This window comes from Drosophila pseudoobscura, chromosome 4 (assembly GCF_009870125.1).
Source record: "Drosophila pseudoobscura strain MV-25-SWS-2005 chromosome 4, UCI_Dpse_MV25, whole genome shotgun sequence".
Taxonomy (NCBI): domain Eukaryota; kingdom Metazoa; phylum Arthropoda; class Insecta; order Diptera; family Drosophilidae; genus Drosophila; species Drosophila pseudoobscura.
Window position 1 is genome coordinate 29,311,509 of NC_046681.1, and position 18,196 is coordinate 29,329,704.

General features: G+C 42.6%; 4 protein-coding genes across 26 annotated transcripts in view; 3 read left to right on the plus strand and 1 right to left on the minus strand.

Annotated features, from left to right (window-relative positions):
• Positions 1-2,949, plus strand: part of dpy (fibrillin-like protein dumpy) — a 136,464-nt gene extending 133,515 nt beyond the window's left edge. For all 8 annotated transcript variants that reach the window (XM_033380410.1, XM_033380416.1, XM_033380412.1 and 5 more), the window contains 2 exons: positions 71-496; positions 589-2,949. In XM_033380410.1, the coding sequence (XP_033236301.1) occupies positions 71-496; positions 589-830 (668 nt within the window). In that variant the 3' untranslated portion in view covers positions 831-2,949. The remainder of the gene's footprint in view (positions 1-70; positions 497-588) is intronic.
• A 526-nt stretch (positions 2,950-3,475) lies between these two features.
• ine (solute carrier family 6 member inebriated) lies at positions 3,476-12,119 on the plus strand. 7 transcript variants are annotated; one of them, XM_015180979.2, is made up of 10 exons: positions 3,476-3,719; positions 5,465-6,161; positions 6,345-6,636; positions 7,956-8,134; positions 8,774-8,908; positions 10,063-10,192; positions 10,264-10,356; positions 10,426-11,377; positions 11,445-11,621; positions 11,693-12,119. In XM_015180979.2, exons 2-10 carry the CDS (start codon positions 5,747-5,749, stop codon positions 11,978-11,980), a joined length of 2,661 nt encoding a protein of 886 aa, XP_015036465.2. In that variant the 5' UTR covers positions 3,476-3,719; positions 5,465-5,746; the 3' UTR covers positions 11,981-12,119. The 7 variants fall into 7 exon arrangements, with proteins under 7 accessions (XP_015036465.2, XP_015036466.2, XP_033236311.1 ...); XM_015180980.2 differs by having other exon boundaries at positions 5,487-6,161; XM_033380420.1 differs by having other exon boundaries at positions 5,491-6,161.
• Positions 12,120-12,348: 229 nt separating this feature from the next.
• LOC117184128 (zinc finger protein 239-like) lies at positions 12,349-18,165 on the plus strand. Of its 8 annotated transcripts, none has more exons than XM_033380431.1 (3): positions 15,734-16,001; positions 16,086-16,202; positions 16,743-18,165. In XM_033380431.1, the coding sequence occupies exon 3, from the start codon at positions 16,747-16,749 to the stop codon at positions 17,860-17,862; it is 1,116 nt and encodes a 371-aa protein (XP_033236322.1). In that variant the 5' UTR covers positions 15,734-16,001; positions 16,086-16,202; positions 16,743-16,746; the 3' UTR covers positions 17,863-18,165. The 8 variants fall into 8 exon arrangements, with proteins under 8 accessions (XP_033236327.1, XP_033236322.1, XP_033236323.1 ...); XM_033380432.1 differs by having other exon boundaries at positions 15,734-15,952; positions 16,053-16,202; XM_033380433.1 differs by having other exon boundaries at positions 15,734-15,934; positions 16,053-16,202.
• Positions 13,092-15,721, minus strand: LOC117184127 (gastrula zinc finger protein XlCGF26.1-like). Of its 3 annotated transcripts, none has more exons than XM_033380421.1 (2): positions 15,564-15,721; positions 13,092-15,476 (listed from the first exon to the last, which is right to left on the minus strand). In XM_033380421.1, the coding sequence occupies exon 2, from the start codon at positions 15,470-15,472 to the stop codon at positions 13,691-13,693; it is 1,782 nt and encodes a 593-aa protein (XP_033236312.1). In that variant the 5' UTR covers positions 15,473-15,476; positions 15,564-15,721; the 3' UTR covers positions 13,092-13,690. The 3 variants fall into 3 exon arrangements, with proteins under 3 accessions (XP_033236312.1, XP_033236313.1, XP_033236314.1); XM_033380422.1 differs by having other exon boundaries at positions 13,092-15,490; positions 15,564-15,704; XM_033380423.1 differs by having other exon boundaries at positions 15,568-15,703.
• Positions 18,166-18,196: the final 31 nt, after the last annotated feature.

The window sequence follows — 18,196 nt, forward strand, 5'->3', positions numbered from 1 at the left end:
AAGAAATTGAACTCCAAAACCACATCTGAACAGTATCCTAACCGTATCCGCCTAATGTTTCTCCCCACAGCTATTTATGGTGGCTTTGCCCGCTCCTGCATAGCCAAGACCATGGAGGACAATGTCCAGAACGAGTATCTGGTGACAGACGAGAACGGCTGTGCCACGGACACCAGCATCTTTGGCAACTGGGAATATAACCCGGACACCAACAGTCTGCTGGCCAGCTTTAATGCCTTCAAGTTCCCCTCGAGCGACAACATCCGATTCCAGTGCAACATACGCGTCTGCTTCGGCCGATGCCAGCCCGTCAATTGTGGTGGCTACAATGCCTTTGGGCGACGTCGCCGCTCTATAGCCGACAACTCAAGCGACACGACAGCCATTGCCACCAACTCAGGGGTTGAGGGTCAGCTACGCGAGGAGATAACCATCTCATCGAATGCTATTCTCACATTCGAGAAGCGCAGCGGTCCAGGCCTGAATGATGCCAACAGTGAGTAGTAGCCCCCTAGGGATGATTCCAATAGGATTCCTCTCATTCTCATTTTCACACACTAACTTTTTACCTTTCGTGCCATCCTCTAGTCAAACCGGCGGCACAGCGAGTGGAGGATATATGCGTTTCGATGGTGGGACTGATCATTGCCTTGGTTATCACGGCTCTATTGGCTCTTGTGGCTGTCGCCGTGGCCGTCTCCTGCTGGCTAATGGCCTACAGAAGGCGACCAAAGACCATAGCCCCGCTGCCACATCCGCCAGAGTTCCCCAACCCACTCTTTTCCAACCCCGACGCTGTGCCCGAGCCAACGCCAGACTACATCTCCTAAACACAACACTGGAAAGAACACACACACCTAGCTATAAAACCTTAGTCGATAAGAAAAATAAGAAAAAACACCAATACCAGAGAAAAAGGGTAATCTTCACAGAAGTTTAAATTAATGTGAATATTTGAGAGGCACGTGCAAAAAGTTCTGCAAAATGCAAAACATCTAATGATATTTCAATGAAAATGTGAAGAATGAATCAAAGAAAAACAAAAGTACGTTTGTGAGCAGAAAGAGGAAAAACGGGCCGGACTAATGGCCGTAAAACGTAAAACGAAAGAAAACGAAAGTGTAAAAAGCGAGAATTGTATGTAAGCAAAATGCATGCAAATAATAATAGTAGCTTAAGAAAATAATTTTATTATTTGTATTAACGTTTAATGTTCTCTCTTTCCCACTAATATGAGAATTTTGCGTAGTGTAGCAGTAGCAGAGTATTTAGCTTCCACATATGTAGAATCCAATCCAGAAACTGCCAAACAGAAGATGTAGGAGAAGCGGGGGTACCCAGAGTGCAGCTACAAACGAATTCTCGTCCTCTAACGACAACTTCTTCATTAGTCGATTATCAATATTAATATTCTGTTATATATATTACGATGATATATATGACTAAAGACTTCCTATAAATATTTAGGGTGTGGGTAGTACCAACGACACTTTGTATTATAGCACAGAAACACAAACACACACACACTTCCTGTAACTTTAAACGTGAACTCAACTCACCTTTTAAAATTGAAAACTGCCTTGATTTTCCAACACGAACGAACAATGCACCCCAGAATACTCTTTCTCTAGCAGTATGTAAGAAATCGTTGGACCTTTCGCGTGTGTCAGCTATAACCACTTGACAATATGCCAACGATTGTCTCTGATGGATTGTACAAGAGCTCAAGAGTTTAACACACACACACACAGATGCACACACACACACTCTAAGCTCGAAGCACACGGAAATAGTTCTAGAAAGAATAGTTATATAACCTTTCACTGCCACTGAGGCGTCAAGCAGCGCACAAAACGATACATACTGTCCATCTAATGCATAGGAAATACTAGGCTTGTTTTAATTTTAATTGCAACGACGACGACTAATGGAGGATTTGATTTTGACCACTGTCCACCCACGACTACTTACCACTGTACCATTGTACCATTGTACCACTGTACTACTGTACTGTACCACTAGCCTCTACTATGGTTAACCAATTATTTTTGTAGTTTCTTAGTCAATTAATATTAAATTGTTGTGATTGTTTTTAATGCAAAAGAGATACTTCCACTAAACTTACTAATATGTAGGGAACCAAGTATAAAGAATACTTTAAAAGGCAACGAACCAGCGCGGCCTTCCTCCCCCAGAACCCTTCCATCGTATATTTCCCCCAGCAAGGAGAGTCCGCTGCTGTCAACGCACCGGAAACTACGCAGCGAATTTTCGTTTCCGGTGCCTGTTCATAGAGCGCCACTGTACTTGATGGGAGTTAATTGAGAGTATAGGGATATAGAGGGGTGATGATCAGCCTGGATAATTAACTTATTAAAATGAAGTTTTAAATAAATATTATTAAACGTAAACAAAATGTATAGTCACTACTTTAAGCCGAACGTGAAGCGTTTAGAGACAGAAGAGCACTTCTTTATAGTGAAATACCATAAAAATATATAAACTCGCACTCAGACACGTACACAAAGAGACAGACATTGTAAATAATACGCAGGCAGCAAAACTCTATGGTATTTTAGGTAGCGCATTATTGTGTATAGGTTTCCATACTTTGATCCTCTCCCAAATCAGAACCCGATCCATGCCAGGCATAAAATTATTTTCTTAATTCCACAAACACATGGGCGCACTTCGATGTACCTAAGTGAGTGCACAAATTATTTCAAATGATAACCTAAATGATCACAATTACCAAACACTTTTATTTTTCTTTTATAACTTTAACAAACATGTACCATTTTATCCGAGCTCTTTTATAGAGCTCCAAATAGAGTTCCATCTGGACAAAACTTTTTGCACTGGCAGCAAATATGATAAATTCGAAAGAAAGTAAACCCTTATTGTAAAAAGAACACAATAGTTCAATTGTAATTATAAAGAAATGTATTTAAAACGAAAAAAAATGAGAAACGAAATTAATTGTAATCGCTTATTGTAAACTAATAAATAAATAAATAAATATAAATCACAAAATGTCCTATTGAATTTAGAATTAATACGTAGAACACTCGAATATCAAATCTGTGTCAACTATCATCTCTGAGATACTGCTGTATCTGTGAGACGCAAAACTGTAGCATCTTTTTGTTGTAGTAATCAAAATTAATATGCATAAGCATTTGGGGAGAGTGGAGGTGGTCTGGCAGCCGCAGAACGAGCTTAACCCGCTTACCCCAAGCCCCACTTCCATTCCCAGTTCATTATGCCTATTATGGGTATGGCTGGCTGGTCTGTTGTTCTGGTTGTAGTATCTTTGTTTGATAATGGAGAGCCAGAGCCCCCACACATGAAGAGCACGAGCACCATATGGAGAGTACCATTCCCCACGAGAGAATGAGAGAGCGGATCGTAGTGATTGTGGTGCCGCCACCGCCGCCGTCCACGTAAAGTGTAAACGATATTCACGAGCGTGGATGGATTCAGTTGACATTTGACAGCGCGCGTGGTGGCACGTTTTGTGGGGCCATTGTCTGAAGGGAAATCCATAATTCAGCGCGTATACCCCGGGCCGCGAATTAGTCGAAAGTTTGGTATCTTTTGAAGCTTCAATGTACTCATAAAATCGCAGTCGCACCGACTCTCGCTTGAGTATCAAGTACCGGTATATCTTGATTCCGGGCGACTGTCGTTGCCGGGTAATTGATACAATTCCATATAATGTGTGTTGATTATGTTATTACGAGTATTATGATGGAAATTAGGCAACAAATGGGGAAAAAAAATAAATAAAACTACAGAAAAAGTGAATCCCAGCAAAGTTGATTGTATTTGAGCTGGCAACAAAATGAATGAAATTACCATTATTACTGTCAATTGCAATCGTTCTGATTACCATAATTAATGTGTGTGATTATATTTCGGTTAGTGTGTCGTGTTTTCGATTGCGGTGACTGTTTTGTGACCAACAAAACCATCAATAAAAAGTTCTTCAATCTCCGTTTGTTTGAGCCCCGACAACTGGACAAACAATAGTTGTATAATGGCATACTTGCCCTATCGATTGATAGTTGGCGGATGGGCCACGATAGCTCTCATTAACAAGTCCGAGTGCTAATTTTTGTATGGTCGAACAAGCGACAGTGTGAAAACTCGTAGAACATTTGCTTTATGATGCACAAGATCCATATAAAGTTTACGATTTATAATCGAACGTCGCGTATTGGATGACAATTTGTGTCCCATTGTTAGACAAACAACAATTAGTAAAACATTTCTCACTATTGGGGTTTTCTCATGATATTGGCCGCACTGAGAACACCCCACAAAGAAAGTCATTATATTCTACACGGATCAAAAGTGATTGATTGATCCAACCAAATACTGATATATCCACAATTGGCAATGTCATCCCAAGACAAAAGATGGTCTCAAAAGTGATCTTTTAAGAGGCTTAAGGCACACAGTTATGTAAAAATAATACCCCACCTATACCCAACACTTGCATACACCAATCTATTTAGTATTTCAAATTCCAAGCTTAGTCAAACATTTTATATTCGTGCCTCGCGCTCTGCCAGACAAAATTTACATACAACTTGGGGAACAGGCCAGACCAGCTTATTGCTATTGCTGTTACAATGAAACCCCCTTGGCGTGTCAGACACTTGATATGCGGGACATACATATTTTGTACGAGTATTGTCGTGTAAGATGCGTAATTATTAATTGACGCATAGCTTTGCCATTCTCTTCGAATTCAGTGACCCTTGGATACCGAAAAGTCAGTGGAGCAAACAACAGATCAAAAAGATCATCGCATGCTTATGACGCGTACTGTCCGTTCATTTAAATCCATGGAAACTTTTATTTCAATTTGTTTGAATTCGGCAATCGGGCAGGAGAGACTATCTTGATATGGTTAAACCATCACAAATGAAAGCAGGCAAAGAAATTCTGCCACATAAGGTGCTGCTCAGCGAGTGGGCACAGTCTACCGATAAGATACAAATTTGTATCTGCCAAGTCAAGTGTTAGTAGCTGTCTGTGTGAGTGCTGTGTGAAGAGCTCGTGTGAAGTTTTATCTCTGGCGGAGATAAAATTAAAAAAAAAATGGGACAAAACTTCAGCTTGTTTATTTATATGAAAAAATAAGAAGAAATACATATATACAAAATGTACATACAAAATGTACATGAGAGTCCGAGTGAATTCTTTAGAAACTTTCGTTATGTCATGATTATCGAAAAACTTAAGCTTTGTTTGTCTGAGGGTGCTCTTAGGCCACACAAAATAGTTTTTCGTAAGGAAAGTTTTTTCATATAAAGATGATACAGAAACCGGCAAGAGTATGATCTGTCTTCTGCCATGTATATTTCTGCTTTGCTACTGATTTATTTCAATATGACTTGAAAGCCTAATCCTAACATACCACAGAGAACGGCAATAACAAGATTGTTATATTCAGGGTTTTTCTATGTGATTTAAAGACAGCCCCGACAAGATCCCGCTGAGAGAGTCGCAAACGCTGCAAAAGACCCGGCCTCAGATTGTGAGCATTAAAATGATACGAGTAGATACGAAAGCAGAAACACCAGCAAGCCAGTGCAAACATCAGCAGATGCCGCAGTCCAACATGGTTTTATGATCAGCCCCAAAACGCAACCCCAGCAGCTCGAATTTGCGCAGCAACAAACCAGCAACCAGGAGGAGATCACAGACCAGATCTCAGCAAAAAAAAACCAACAGCATGTCGGACAGCAATGAAAACTCTGGCGGACTGGCGAAGACAGCCTCCTCTCCCACTGCCCTCAATCTAGTGACGAAGCGCTCCACGCTTCGACACAGCCAGCTGTCGGACAGTGGTGCCGAGAGTTGTGGCGACGGCGGCGACGAACAGGCGCGTCTCATACGCTCGTCCTCCTCCCGTGCCCATAAGTACATTATAATACCGGCCACACCCACACCCGGAGCGACTGCCACGGTGACCTTCACCCTTGACGATTGCGATCCGGCGATCCCGGCTCCCATCTCGCCCACGCCCGCGACCCTGACCTGCACCACCACCACGACAATGTCCGGGGATACGGTGGCCGTGTCGCCGCTCAGCATGGATCTGCGCCGGATCGGCAGCCACAGCAGCAGCATGCGCTCAGTTGTTTCAGGTAAGGAGAGAATTTGAGAAGGGTATTCATTATAAGTCCTGAACATTTTTCGTTAGAAAATGAATATTTTCGGTATGGATATCCTCCTTAAAATATTTATTAATGATTTCAATTGAAGCAGATGTATTATAACCTTATTCCTTTATAAAATCATTTAAAATATATTCTACAAATTACCTTTAGGTTATATGCCTGCCCTGAACGACAGCAGTGGGAATCTTGTGGGTGGCAGTGCGGTTGCCACTTCTGGGCTGCATGCCCCCAATCCGCTGTATATGCAACCGCAGGCCTCGCTGAGCGGCAGTTCCTATCTATTTCACGATTTGCCCGCCCAACAGATCTACTCGGATGTGACATCGGTCCGCTCCCTTGCCTCCATTGGCATTGGATCCACAGACGGACGGAAGTTGGTCATACGTCGAGTGCCGACCACCGCCAACGAGCTGTTCGACATGGTCAATCCCCAGACACCGCCGTAAGTTATCGAGCAAATCCATAAACGTAGACAGCTGCGAACGAGTACATACAGCCCTATCTACGGCCATTAGCATTACAAAGCGGAGCCGATAAAACGAACTAACATTTGTGGCAAATTTGGCCAGCGTTTGGCACCTCAGCATAAAAAGCAAATGTTGGCATAGCCTCATGGAGCATTCAAACAGCAGGCAAACAGAGAATTTTAACACCATTGTGGCATCTCTGGTCGGGGACATGTGATAGCGCCTCTAGGGCGCTGGAAACGTGTCGGAGGCAGCCACCAGCTATTTTTAAGCAGTATTCCTTAACGAGATCAATAGATTGGTATTTGTATTGATTCGAGCAATTACCACGCCCCATTGTGCTCCAATACATGGCGGCTGGCTGGATTGCTGGAATCTGAAATCTGGCGGCCAAGCGCCCGGATCAGTAGTCAGTAACGTGTCAGCCCGCAGACGACGCAGTTCTCCCAGTTCCGTAATCTTATCCGTAGCCCTGTCCTTGCTTGAGCGTGTGTAGAGTGAATCCAACAGTGATGGCCGCATGGATAACGTGAACTAAGGACATATCATAAAGTTACTCTCGCATATACCACGCTATATACCGAGATCAGACCCGTAGTAGACCGCATTATAATGCCCTACCGTCAGGACTACGATGCCCAGTCATCGAAACACTCGGAGCAATCCACCTTCCGCTTCCAACGTGTGGCCAAAGTGTAAGAATCGATCGCTGGATCATTACGTAAAGCCCCAATCGAATCGAATCGCATCAGGCCATGTCTGCTGCCTAAAAGTGTTGATCTACATAGCCTTATTAGTTCAGGCCATTAGCGAATAAGCGCTGATTAAATATGAACGAATATTAAATGGATAAGTGGGCTGATCTGAACAATGAAATACAAAGCAATCCCTAATATACACAAGGACCCTGTTTAGATTCAGATTAAATGTCTGATTTGTGGTGGCTAGAATTATTTATAACAGAGTCGATATATGTATAACAAAGGGGAAACAGAGATGCATCGTCTCCCACATCACACCCCATTCAGCATTCTGTCCCCCACTCGCATCAGCCCCATCATCTGGCCCAACACCAGCACCTCACGGGGCCAGCCCCCATTGGGGTATGGGGCATGTGATTACTGCAATTAAGCCATTTGACGCAACAACTAATCGCGGTCGCTGTTTGGGTGCTCGCGAAATCTGTTAGGGGTGCACTGCCTACGGACTAAGTGTTGACATCAATTGGATGCGCCTGGCTGGGCTTATGACACCACAAGAGCTCCACTTACAATAGCTCTTCTCCTCTTTGCAGGCCTCTGGGCATCGATGACGATGACAGCTACATGGATATGTCCGACGACGCTGTGCAGCTGAAGCCACGCCAGCAGCACTGGGCCAACAAGATGCAGTTTGTCTTGGCCTGCATCGGATACTCGGTGGGTCTGGGAAACGTCTGGCGCTTTCCCTACATGTGCTACAAAAGCGGCGGTGGTAAGTAGAGTCTAAATAGATCTTACATTACTTCCTAGAATTCAAAATCGGATCAATATCTGTTCGGATACGGCATAAGAACTCCAGAATGCGCTCCAAGAAAGCCGCTCATGCGATAAGGCAGATACATATTTACTTTGATTTCGTGCGACAAGAAGAACTTTTAGTTGCTCTAAAAGCATTTGACAATTTTGCGCTTTAAGCGGCATTTCCGCTCCAGCGTTTAAAAGCCATAAATTAAAATTTAAAATAAAGCGGTCACTGTCATCATCTGGACAACGTCTTCCCGTACTTTCCTCCCTCCCTCCCACCATCCATGGTGGATGATCACGCGAGTCACTTGGATACCCGCGTCCATCTTCATTTACTTCGGTCACTCGGTCTCTGGCTCGTATTCGGACTCGGAGTCGGACCTGGTGCCCCATTTACGTATATAATGAGCACAAGATCTCTTGATAATGATGGAAAAGTAGGGAGAGAGAGATACTCGTAAGCCCGTACGGCCTTATGCAATTTGCAATTGTTGATGTCAAATATTTATAATTAATTTAATTTATTTACTTAGCTGCTGTCACATTTGTGCGCACATTTACATACAGACCCGTATCTAATTTTTGTTTTTGCTACTGATATTTCCAGGTGTTTTTCTAGTGCCTTATTGCATAATATTGTTCATATGCAGCATTCCGCTGCTATTTATGGAGCTGTCTGTGGGCCAGTACACTGGCCGTGGACCCATCGGCGCCCTGGGTCAACTATGTCCTTTGTTCAAAGGTAAGTTTACGACGAAGCGACGTAGAAAACTTACAAATTCGTATCTTTCCGATGTTGATCATATTTAGATAAGGCATTGAAAAGCGATTAGATCACACGAGGGATGGGAAGTCTCCAGATCTCATGGGTAATGGGCTAACTAAATTCTCGTAACTTTTAGAGCCAATTCGAAATAAAAGCTTATTTGAAATAAAATTCATTGCGTCATTTGTGAAAATGCTTCGGGTTTCACAAATATTCTTCCGCCGCAATGAATTAGTCAGGAAAACAATGGAAAAACGCGGATGCGGGGTGAGGCTTACGCGTCGTACCATGACCAGCTAGAAAGTGTCGCTGCCTTGGCCAGATCCATTGCCAAGGTCGGTTAGATTAACAAAAAATATATGTACATACATATATGCATGTGTACTCGCATGCTCATGGATGTGTGAGCGATGTTTTTTTAGCTTTGAATTCCCCCGTGGGGTGCTCTACTTGAGTACGGACGGAAACTAATTAGCCGGATTCATTGTTGTCGTTGTGGCAGTGGCGTGAAAATTTGAGGCGCGGAAGTAAGCTCCCGGCTCCCGTCTCTAACGCCTCCACACTCGGACCGGGCCCAAGGCTGAGGTTGTCAGTAGGGTCATAAATCTGAAAAACAACTTTACAAAACGCTTAATTATTGTCAATATTTTTCCAAACAAGCGGCGTTGGTTGCCGACACTCCCACTCGCAGCCCTAAGATAATAAATATTAATTTGTGTAAAACTACTTAACCAAGATTCGCGAATGGTTTCGAGTCCATCCAATTGTCGCTGTGGCAAACAGAACGAAATGCACATTATGCAGATGATCGTCAGTCTAGACTCTAAGCATGTGGTTCCAAATGAAACCGGTCGGATTTGCTGCTGGATGAATTAGGAATATGGGAATTTATGCCCTAGCTCACTGAATCGACATTACATACCAAGCAAAAGATTTGGCCAAATGCATTTGAAAAAGAAACATAAATACAGAGAAACAAAAATCAGGCTGAGTTTTAGTTGAGTTATCTTTATTAAAAATATCTTGGTTCCTACTTTTACTATGCGTTCTGTCAATGTAAACATATAGAATATCTGTTGATGATGAGCAAATCACATACCAGTTATTAAAATCCATCCCAAAAATTTCAGGAGCTGGACTCGCTAGTGTGGTCGTCTCGTTTCTCATGTCCACATACTATAGCGTCATCATAGGTTATTCAATTTACTACTTCTTTACGTCATTTAAAACGGAGATGCCCTGGATTGACTGCAACAACAGGTTGGTTAAGCCGAGTAGAGCAATGCAATTATGTACCATCACCATCGCGAATAACAATCTTTAAATTTCAGATGGAATACGCCGGACTGTTGGGTGCCGCAACGCAAGGAAATCAATGCCAGTGCACCGGACACATCACGCACCCCCTCAGAGGAGTTCTTTGAGTAATGAATGCATTCCAAGTTGCCCCAATTAACAAATCTACTAAGACTCTTCTAAAACTCTTCCTGCAGAAATAAGGTGCTACAGATTAGCGGTGGCCTGGAATATCCGGGAATGATGCGATGGGAGCTCTTCGCTTGTCTTATTTGTGCCTGGCTGATGGTTTACTTTGCCACATGGAAGTCGATCAAGTCTTCGGCCAAGGTGCGGTACTTTACGGCCACTTTTCCGTTTGTGCTCATCATCATACTAATGGTGCGAGCCGTGACGCTCGACGGGGCGGCCGAGGGTCTGCGCTTCTTCTTCCGACCAAAGTGGTCGGAGCTGAAGAACGCCAATGTGTGGATCAATGCCGCCTCCCAGAACTTCAATTCGCTGGGCATTACCTTCGGATCCATGATCTCCTTTGCCAGCTACAACAAGTACAACAACAACATACTCCGCGACACGATTGCGGTGAGTGCAGTGAACATGATAACCAGCCTGCTGGTTGGCATATTCGCCTTCTCCACACTGGGAAACCTAGCACTGGAGCAGAACACCAATGTGCGAGACGTCATTGGCGATGGGCCGGGCATGATATTTGTGGTGTATCCACAGGCCATGGCCAAAATGCCGTACGCTCAGCTGTGGGCGGTCATGTTCTTCTTCATGCTGCTCTGCCTGGGCCTGAACTCTCAGTTTGCCATTGTCGAGGTGGTGGTCACGTCTATACAGGATGGCTTTCCGCGCTGGATTAAAAGGCACCTGGGCTACCACGAGATAGTTGTGCTTTTTGTCTGCGTTATCTCGTGCCTCTTCGGTATGCCGAACATCATACAGGGTGGGATCTACTACTTCCAGCTGATGGACCACTATGCTGCCTCGGTGACGATTATGTTTCTAGCCTTCTGCCAAATGATCGCCATAGCCTGGTTCTACGGCACCGGACGATTGTCGAAGAATGTTAAGCAGATGACCGGAAAGGCTCCATCATTCTATCTCAGATCCTGTTGGCTTGTGCTGGGACCCTGCCTGCTCTTTGTATGTGATCCGGGTGTAGTAGAAACTTGATGAACAATATATCATGTCGCCTTCTCTCTTTTTGTAGGCCATTTGGGTTCTGAGTCTCATCAACTACCGTGAGCCAACGTATCATAATGGGAGATATACTTATCCAGACTGGGCGTATGGCATTGGATGGATGTTCGCATCTTTTTCACTGATCTGCATACCAGGGTATGCGCTAATCAACTTCCTGCGGACCGGCGGTGACAGCTTTTGGGATGTAAGTGGATAGATTTGTCTTGTCTATTTGTTAGCATCCGTCAATAGCAATGTACGTATTCTCCTCTATAGCGCATCAAGAACACGCTACGACCAAATATCTACGAGTGCAAGATCTGTGGCGAACATCACTGCGAACACGACTATCCAGAACAGGAACAGTACATGCTGGCCCAGGAGCTGGCCACCGTGTACAGGCCCACAACCAGCCACCTACATCATTTGGGAGCAAAATCCGGCTATAATGCTATGCAGGCCTCGTCCACGGGCCCCCAGGGGTCCCACTCGGAATACAAATATCAGTCCAAGGCCCACGCCGAGCCACCACCGAACACGACAGATGAGCAAAATGGCAAATAGGCTAGCGCTTGGCACGAATATCCTGTTCAACTAAAACCGATTTCTGAGTATTTTTAATGAATCATTTTTCTGGCTTTCCATGATTAAATCAAACTAAATAAATTATCGATATTGTCATGAACAATCGATATCGATAGCAGTTGGAGCAGTCTCCAGTGTGAAATTCGATGTGTCTTTTTAGCCCTGACCACTAACCATACAGTATATATATATATATATATCTAAGCCCTGACTTAGACAGAGACAAAGAATACATTTAAACTGTTGATCGACATTCTATCAACTTGAAGGTTTTAAATTGGTTCTATCTGAATAGAGCTGTTAGACGCGAAATGTAGCACGACCAATTTATGTTATGCGAAAAGCCACAAAAAGTGCTGCTAGGCGCGAGAGGTGTCCCTGTGTTATCGAAATATTTTATGTCAGCCGCAATGTTTTGCAGAAATTATATTCATTTAAATTTTGTGTTATGTGATGTCTGCAAGAAGATAGAACAAGATAAAACACAAATTAAATTGCATATCTGCTGTGCATCGAAGGACCCATGGGAAAGATTAGCGATTATGCACAAGAACAGCGTCTGGATTTAGTACCTCTGCAACAGGTGCCGGCATGGAATACTGTAAGTGGATTTGCTGATAATATAAATACATTCTATTCTCAAAATACAATCTTACGTCCTTTTCCAGCAATACAATATATAGGTACCGTTGATTGCTTCTGCAATCTTTTCATCGGAGTTTATCATTGGCCAACATGTTAGACACTTGGATTGGTTCCTTTCTCCAGTGTCATTTAGGTTTTGAGTCTCATCAGCTACTCTTAGGAAACTTACCACAATATTACATGGCATTGGTCTTATGTACGCATATTTCTCTCTAACTTGCACACCGGGCTATCTATAATCGTTTGCAAAATTTATTTTGCGTGATTGTACAGAACAGGAGTAGCACTCATACATTCTGAAACAGAAGCTGGCCACCGTGTGCAAGCCCAGAATCAATCATCTGGGTCGTTCTCCAGTGTGCGAGTATTTGTGTGGACACGATTTCGAGCAGAAGGAATATTTGTAGGGTAGTTCTTTATTATCCGTATTATCATTTATCATCAATTGGTTCGATTTCACACTTTCACTATCTGACTGTTCCCAATCCTCGTCTTTTTTAGATTATCACATATCTTTTCTTCATCATCTTCTTCCATTAGTGTGAAATACAGTTTATGACTTTTGTCGAAGGTTTTTAAACTAACTTCAATATAAGAGAGCTAGGCTGGCTACAGCCATTAAATTTTGATGTAGGATTAATCGCATTCTACACATTTGTAGATAAATAAATAGCTTATAACTAATTTTTTATTTTCCCGACGAATGCGCAGTTGGGGTATTTTCGCCAAGTGCAGTTAGTAATCAACGTCTGCTAGGCTATATAAATAAATGGTTTTCAAAAAGCTTATTTTAGAGTGCAAGAATTTCATAAAATTGAGATGTCTTCTTAAATGTATGATAATTGTAATGTTTTATTAGAGTTTACATTTAAAACTGTTTATAAAGGCCACACATTTAACATCAAGTATAAAATGTTTGATAAATTTTGTCAGTAATCTCATCAAAAGAGATATGTACATATGTAAAAAATACGTAAAATATGAAAAAAAAGTTACAGTTAAGGGGAATAACATAATTGAACATATAAAATTCATAGATAGCGCTTAAAGATCTTGTTCTGCAGTAGGAGCGATCGTATCATCCTCTCTCAGCGTTCTTACGGCTGTGATCGCGAAGAGTGATGGAATGGCACAGTTGTCGTTGCTTGTGTGAGTAAGTATGTGTCTTTGGTAGCTACTGTTTCTGTATCTAAAAGTCTTTGAGCAGTGGATGCACTTGTAAGGACGCTCCCCTGTGTGAGAACGGAGGTGTACCTGGAGATTCGACTTTTCCTGAAATGACTTCGAGCACTGAGTGCATTGGTAGGGTCGTTCCCCTGTGTGAGTAAGAGTGTGTCTATCAAGCTTTGATTTTTGTTTAAAAGACTTTGAGCAGTAAGAACACCTGAACGGTCGTTCGCCAGTGTGAATCCGGGTGTGTTCTCGGAGATGAGATTTTTGTTGAAATGACTGCGAGCAGTGAGAGCATTTGTATGGTCGTTCACCCGTGTGTGTACAAATGTGAATATGTAGAGGTTCTTCCTTGCTAAACGATTTGTAGCAGTGAGGACATTGGTAAGGTCGTTCACCCGTGTGCGATCGGATATGAATCCGGAGACTATCGGATCGAGCAAATGACTTGGAGCAGTGTGTACACTTGTGCGGCAGCTCCACAGTGTGAATACAGGTGTGTTCGTTGAGCTCGGAATTTTTTGTAAGCGACTGAAAGCAGTGAGAGCACTGGTGGGGTCTAATTGACTGGACATGACTGGATTTTTCTTTGAAGGACTTTAAACATTGGCAGCATTCGTAGCTTCGTTTATCTGTGTGCGTACGGGTGTGTCTATCAAGGCATGATTTTTGTATAAAAGACATCGAACAGTGGGAACAATGGTAGGGTCGTTCTCCTGTGTGCGTACGGGTGTGCGTTTGAAGAGTGTATTTTAGTCGAAATGACTTTGAGCATTCGGAGCATTTGTAGGGTCGATCATCTGTGTGCGTACGGATGTGAATCTGTAGAGTTCCTTTCACGGAAAATGACTTGGAGCAGTGAGGACATTGGTAAGGTCGTTGATTCTTATGCAAACGGATATGAACTCTAAGACTTTCGTTTTGGGCAAAGGACATAGAGCAAAGAGAACACTTATACGGTTGCTCACCAGTGTGTGTAAGGATGTGCTCTTTGAGTTTGATATTTTGTGTAAATGACATCGGGCAGTGAGAGCACTGGTAAGGTCGTTCATCTGTGTGGGAACGTGTGTGTATTTGAAGATGGGCGAGTTTTATAAATGATATGGAGCACTGGGAGCACTTATAAGGTGGATTCCCCATGTGCGTACGGGTGTGTCTTTTAAGATTCGATTTTTCTGTAAAAGACAGAAAAGATTTTTCTCCTGAGTGAGTACGCGTGTGTGTTTGAAGGTTGCATTTTAGCCGAAATGATTTTGAGCAGCTGGAACATTTGTAGGGTCTGTCCACAATATCCGTCTTATTGTTGTTAACTTGGTGTATCTCTTCATCGGTTTCTAATTGGTTCGATTGCTCATTTTCAATGTCTGAGGGTTCCCAATCCCCGCCTTCCAAATGGTCTTCTTCTCTATCGTCTTCCATCAGTGTTAAATAGAGTGTATGGCTCTGCTCACATGTTTTTATAAGATTGAATGCATTTCCAGCGTCCTCAAGGCAAGGCGGACATATGTTTTCTGGTAGTAAATCGCCTCGGCTAACCGCGTACCCAGTGCACTGTGATATCATGTCAGCAATGCAAGTGTCCCATGTGTGTGTCTCATCAAAAATATTTGTGAATGGTCCGGAGTTTGCCCTGCAAACTCTGCATATTTCCTCCATAGTCCTGCAAGTAAATGACTATTATATATAAATAATACAGGACGCGCCATTGCATGCACGAATGCATCGAATATTGAACAAAAAAACGAACCCACTGTGCGGCTTTTATTAATTGCAAAAATGTAGTATGGATGTTTCCTTGGCACGAATTAGTTTGTTTTGACCACAAAACATAATAATTAGAGCTGTTAGACGCGAATTGTAGCACGACAAATTTATGTTATGCGAAAAGCCACAAAAAGTGCTGCTTGGCGCTAAAGGTATCGAAATAGTTTATGTTAACTGCAATGTTTAGTAGAAATTATATGCATTTAAATTTTGTGTTATATGATACTGGAAGAGGACAGAACAAGATAAAACACAAACTAAATTGCAAATCTGCAATGCTTCGAAGGACCCATGGGAGGAATGATTTGGGATCATACACAAGAGCAACGCCTGGGCTTAGTACCTATGCAACAGGTGCGGGCATGGAATACTGTTAGTGAATTTTCCGAAAATATAAATACATATGTACATTCTCAAGCTGGTATTTATACAAATATAGATATCGTTCACTCCTTTTTTTATTGTCATTTAGGTTCTGCTTTTAACACGCAACGTATCTCAATAGGACATGGCAATGGTATGTGCGCATATTTATCAGTAACTTACATACCTGGTTATGCGCTGACCAACTTGCTGCGGATCAGCGCAGATAGCTTTGGGATGTAAATGGATAAAGTCTTACGTATGTATCTATTATCGTTTGTCAATTCATGTTATTCTATATTCCATTCAATGAGGCCTCCAAATATACACTAGAATTAGTTGTAGCGAATATCGTTTGCATAATTGTACAGAACAGGAGCAGAACTCTCGCTGGCTGGCGTAGAGGCTGGACACCGTGTGCTTGCCCATAACCAGCCACCTGCTTTTTTGGGTAAGAAGTCCGGCTATGCTGCTGCATATCAATCCATATCAGCCCAAGCCTAAGCCCAATCGTGCGAAAAAACCGTGGATCAGTGGAAACATTGGTAGGGTCATTCTCCTGTGTGCGTACATTCGATAACACAACATACATATGTATGTAAATTCATTCGAATAGATGAGCTTGCGCTTAACAGCTCATTTCTTCTCCTCTTCTCCATTTCTCAAAACTAAAACAATTCAAGTGGAGGAAAAAATTAACACCAATTGGCTGCTTGAGGGTTTGATTACGCTTATTTCTCATTTACATATTTATGTAAATATTGTTGTATTCCGTTCATTAATATTCATTTACTTGCAGGACAATGCAGGAAATATGCAGAGTTTGCATGACAAACTCCGGACCATTCACAAATATTTTTGATGAAAGACCAACATTGGATACTTGTAGTGCTGACATGATAGCACAGTGCACCGGGTACGTGGTTAGGCGAGGCGATTTACTATCAGAAAACATATGTCCGACCTGCCTCGAGGATGCAGTGAGTGCATTCACCCTTAAGAAAACCTGTGAGCACAGTCATAAACTCTATTTCCCAGTGATGGTGGAGGATATAGAAGAATTTGCCGATACTCTAGAAGATGAGGATTGGGAACCGTCAGATATTGAAAGTGAGCAGTCGAAACATTTTGAAAACGATGAAGAGATGAATCAAAATGATAGCAATAACATTGATCAATTTGTACGACCCTTCAAATGCTCCGACTGCACAAAATCCTTTCACCAAAAAGCCCATCTTCAATCACACACCCGTACGCACACAGGTGATCGACCCTACCAATGTTCCTACTGCTCGATGTCGTTTGCACAGAAATACAATCTTGACAGACACACTCGTTCACACACTAATGATCGTTCATACCAGTGCCCTCATTGCTCAAAGTCCTTCATACAAAAATGCAATCTTGAAAAACACACTCGTACTCACACAGGTGATCGACCCTACCAGTGCTCCCACTGTTCGAAGTCATTTCCACAAAAATCCCATCTCCATGTACACAACTGTACGCACGCCATGGAACTGCCGCATATGTGTCCTCACTGCTCTAAGTCATTTTCCCGTTCCGATAGTCTACGGATTCATATCCTCCGGTTGCACACGGATAAACGACCATACAAATGCTCTCACTGCTCGCAGTCATTTCAACAAAAATTTCATCTCCGAGAACACAGCCGTATTCACACTGGCGAACGGCCGCATAGATGCTCTTACTGCTCAAAGTCTTTTAAACAAAAATCAAAGCTTTTACTCACACAGGGGAACGACCCTACCAATGCACTCAGTGCTCGAAGTCATTTCAGGAAAAGTCGAATCTCCAGGTACACCTCCGTTCTCACACAGGGGAGCGTCCTTACAAGTGCATCCACTGCTCAAAGACTTTTAGATACAGAAACAGTAGCTACCAAAGACACATACTAACTCACAAAAGCAACGACAACTGTGCCATTCCGTCACTCTTCGAGATCACATCCGTAAGAACGTTGAGAATGGAAGATCCTATTGCTCCTACTGCTCCAACCCTGGACCGTAATTATTCGTCAAAACGATGACGACTAATCCCAATCGACTATTTCCTTTGCCGTTTTGTGTTACTGTTTGTTGTTGCAGTGTAACAACACTGCACGGCTAAGCATGACTTCTATGACTTAAATAAATTATGTATGTATGTAGATCAGAGGTCGGCTTAAAATGTTAATTCCAATAAAATATTATAAAAAACAATCACAAATTCCAATTGTAAAATATTCATTAT

Bases quoted from the DNA above. Each gene is read 5' to 3' on its own strand.
- LOC117184128 (XM_033380436.1), top strand. From the start codon at position 16,747: ATGCAGGAAATATGCAGAGTTTGCATGACAAACTCCGGACCATTCACA.
- ine (XM_015180979.2), top strand. From the start codon at position 5,747: ATGTCGGACAGCAATGAAAACTCTGGCGGACTGGCGAAGACAGCCTCC. The intron at 6,162-6,344 runs GTAAGGAGAGAA...AATTACCTTTAG, and splicing joins CATGCGCTCAGTTGTTTCAG to GTTATATGCCTGCCCTGAAC. The intron at 6,637-7,955 runs GTAAGTTATCGA...TCCTCTTTGCAG, and splicing joins GTCAATCCCCAGACACCGCC to GCCTCTGGGCATCGATGACG.
- LOC117184127 (XM_033380421.1), bottom strand. From the start codon at position 15,472: ATGGAGGAAATATGCAGAGTTTGCAGGGCAAACTCCGGACCATTCACA.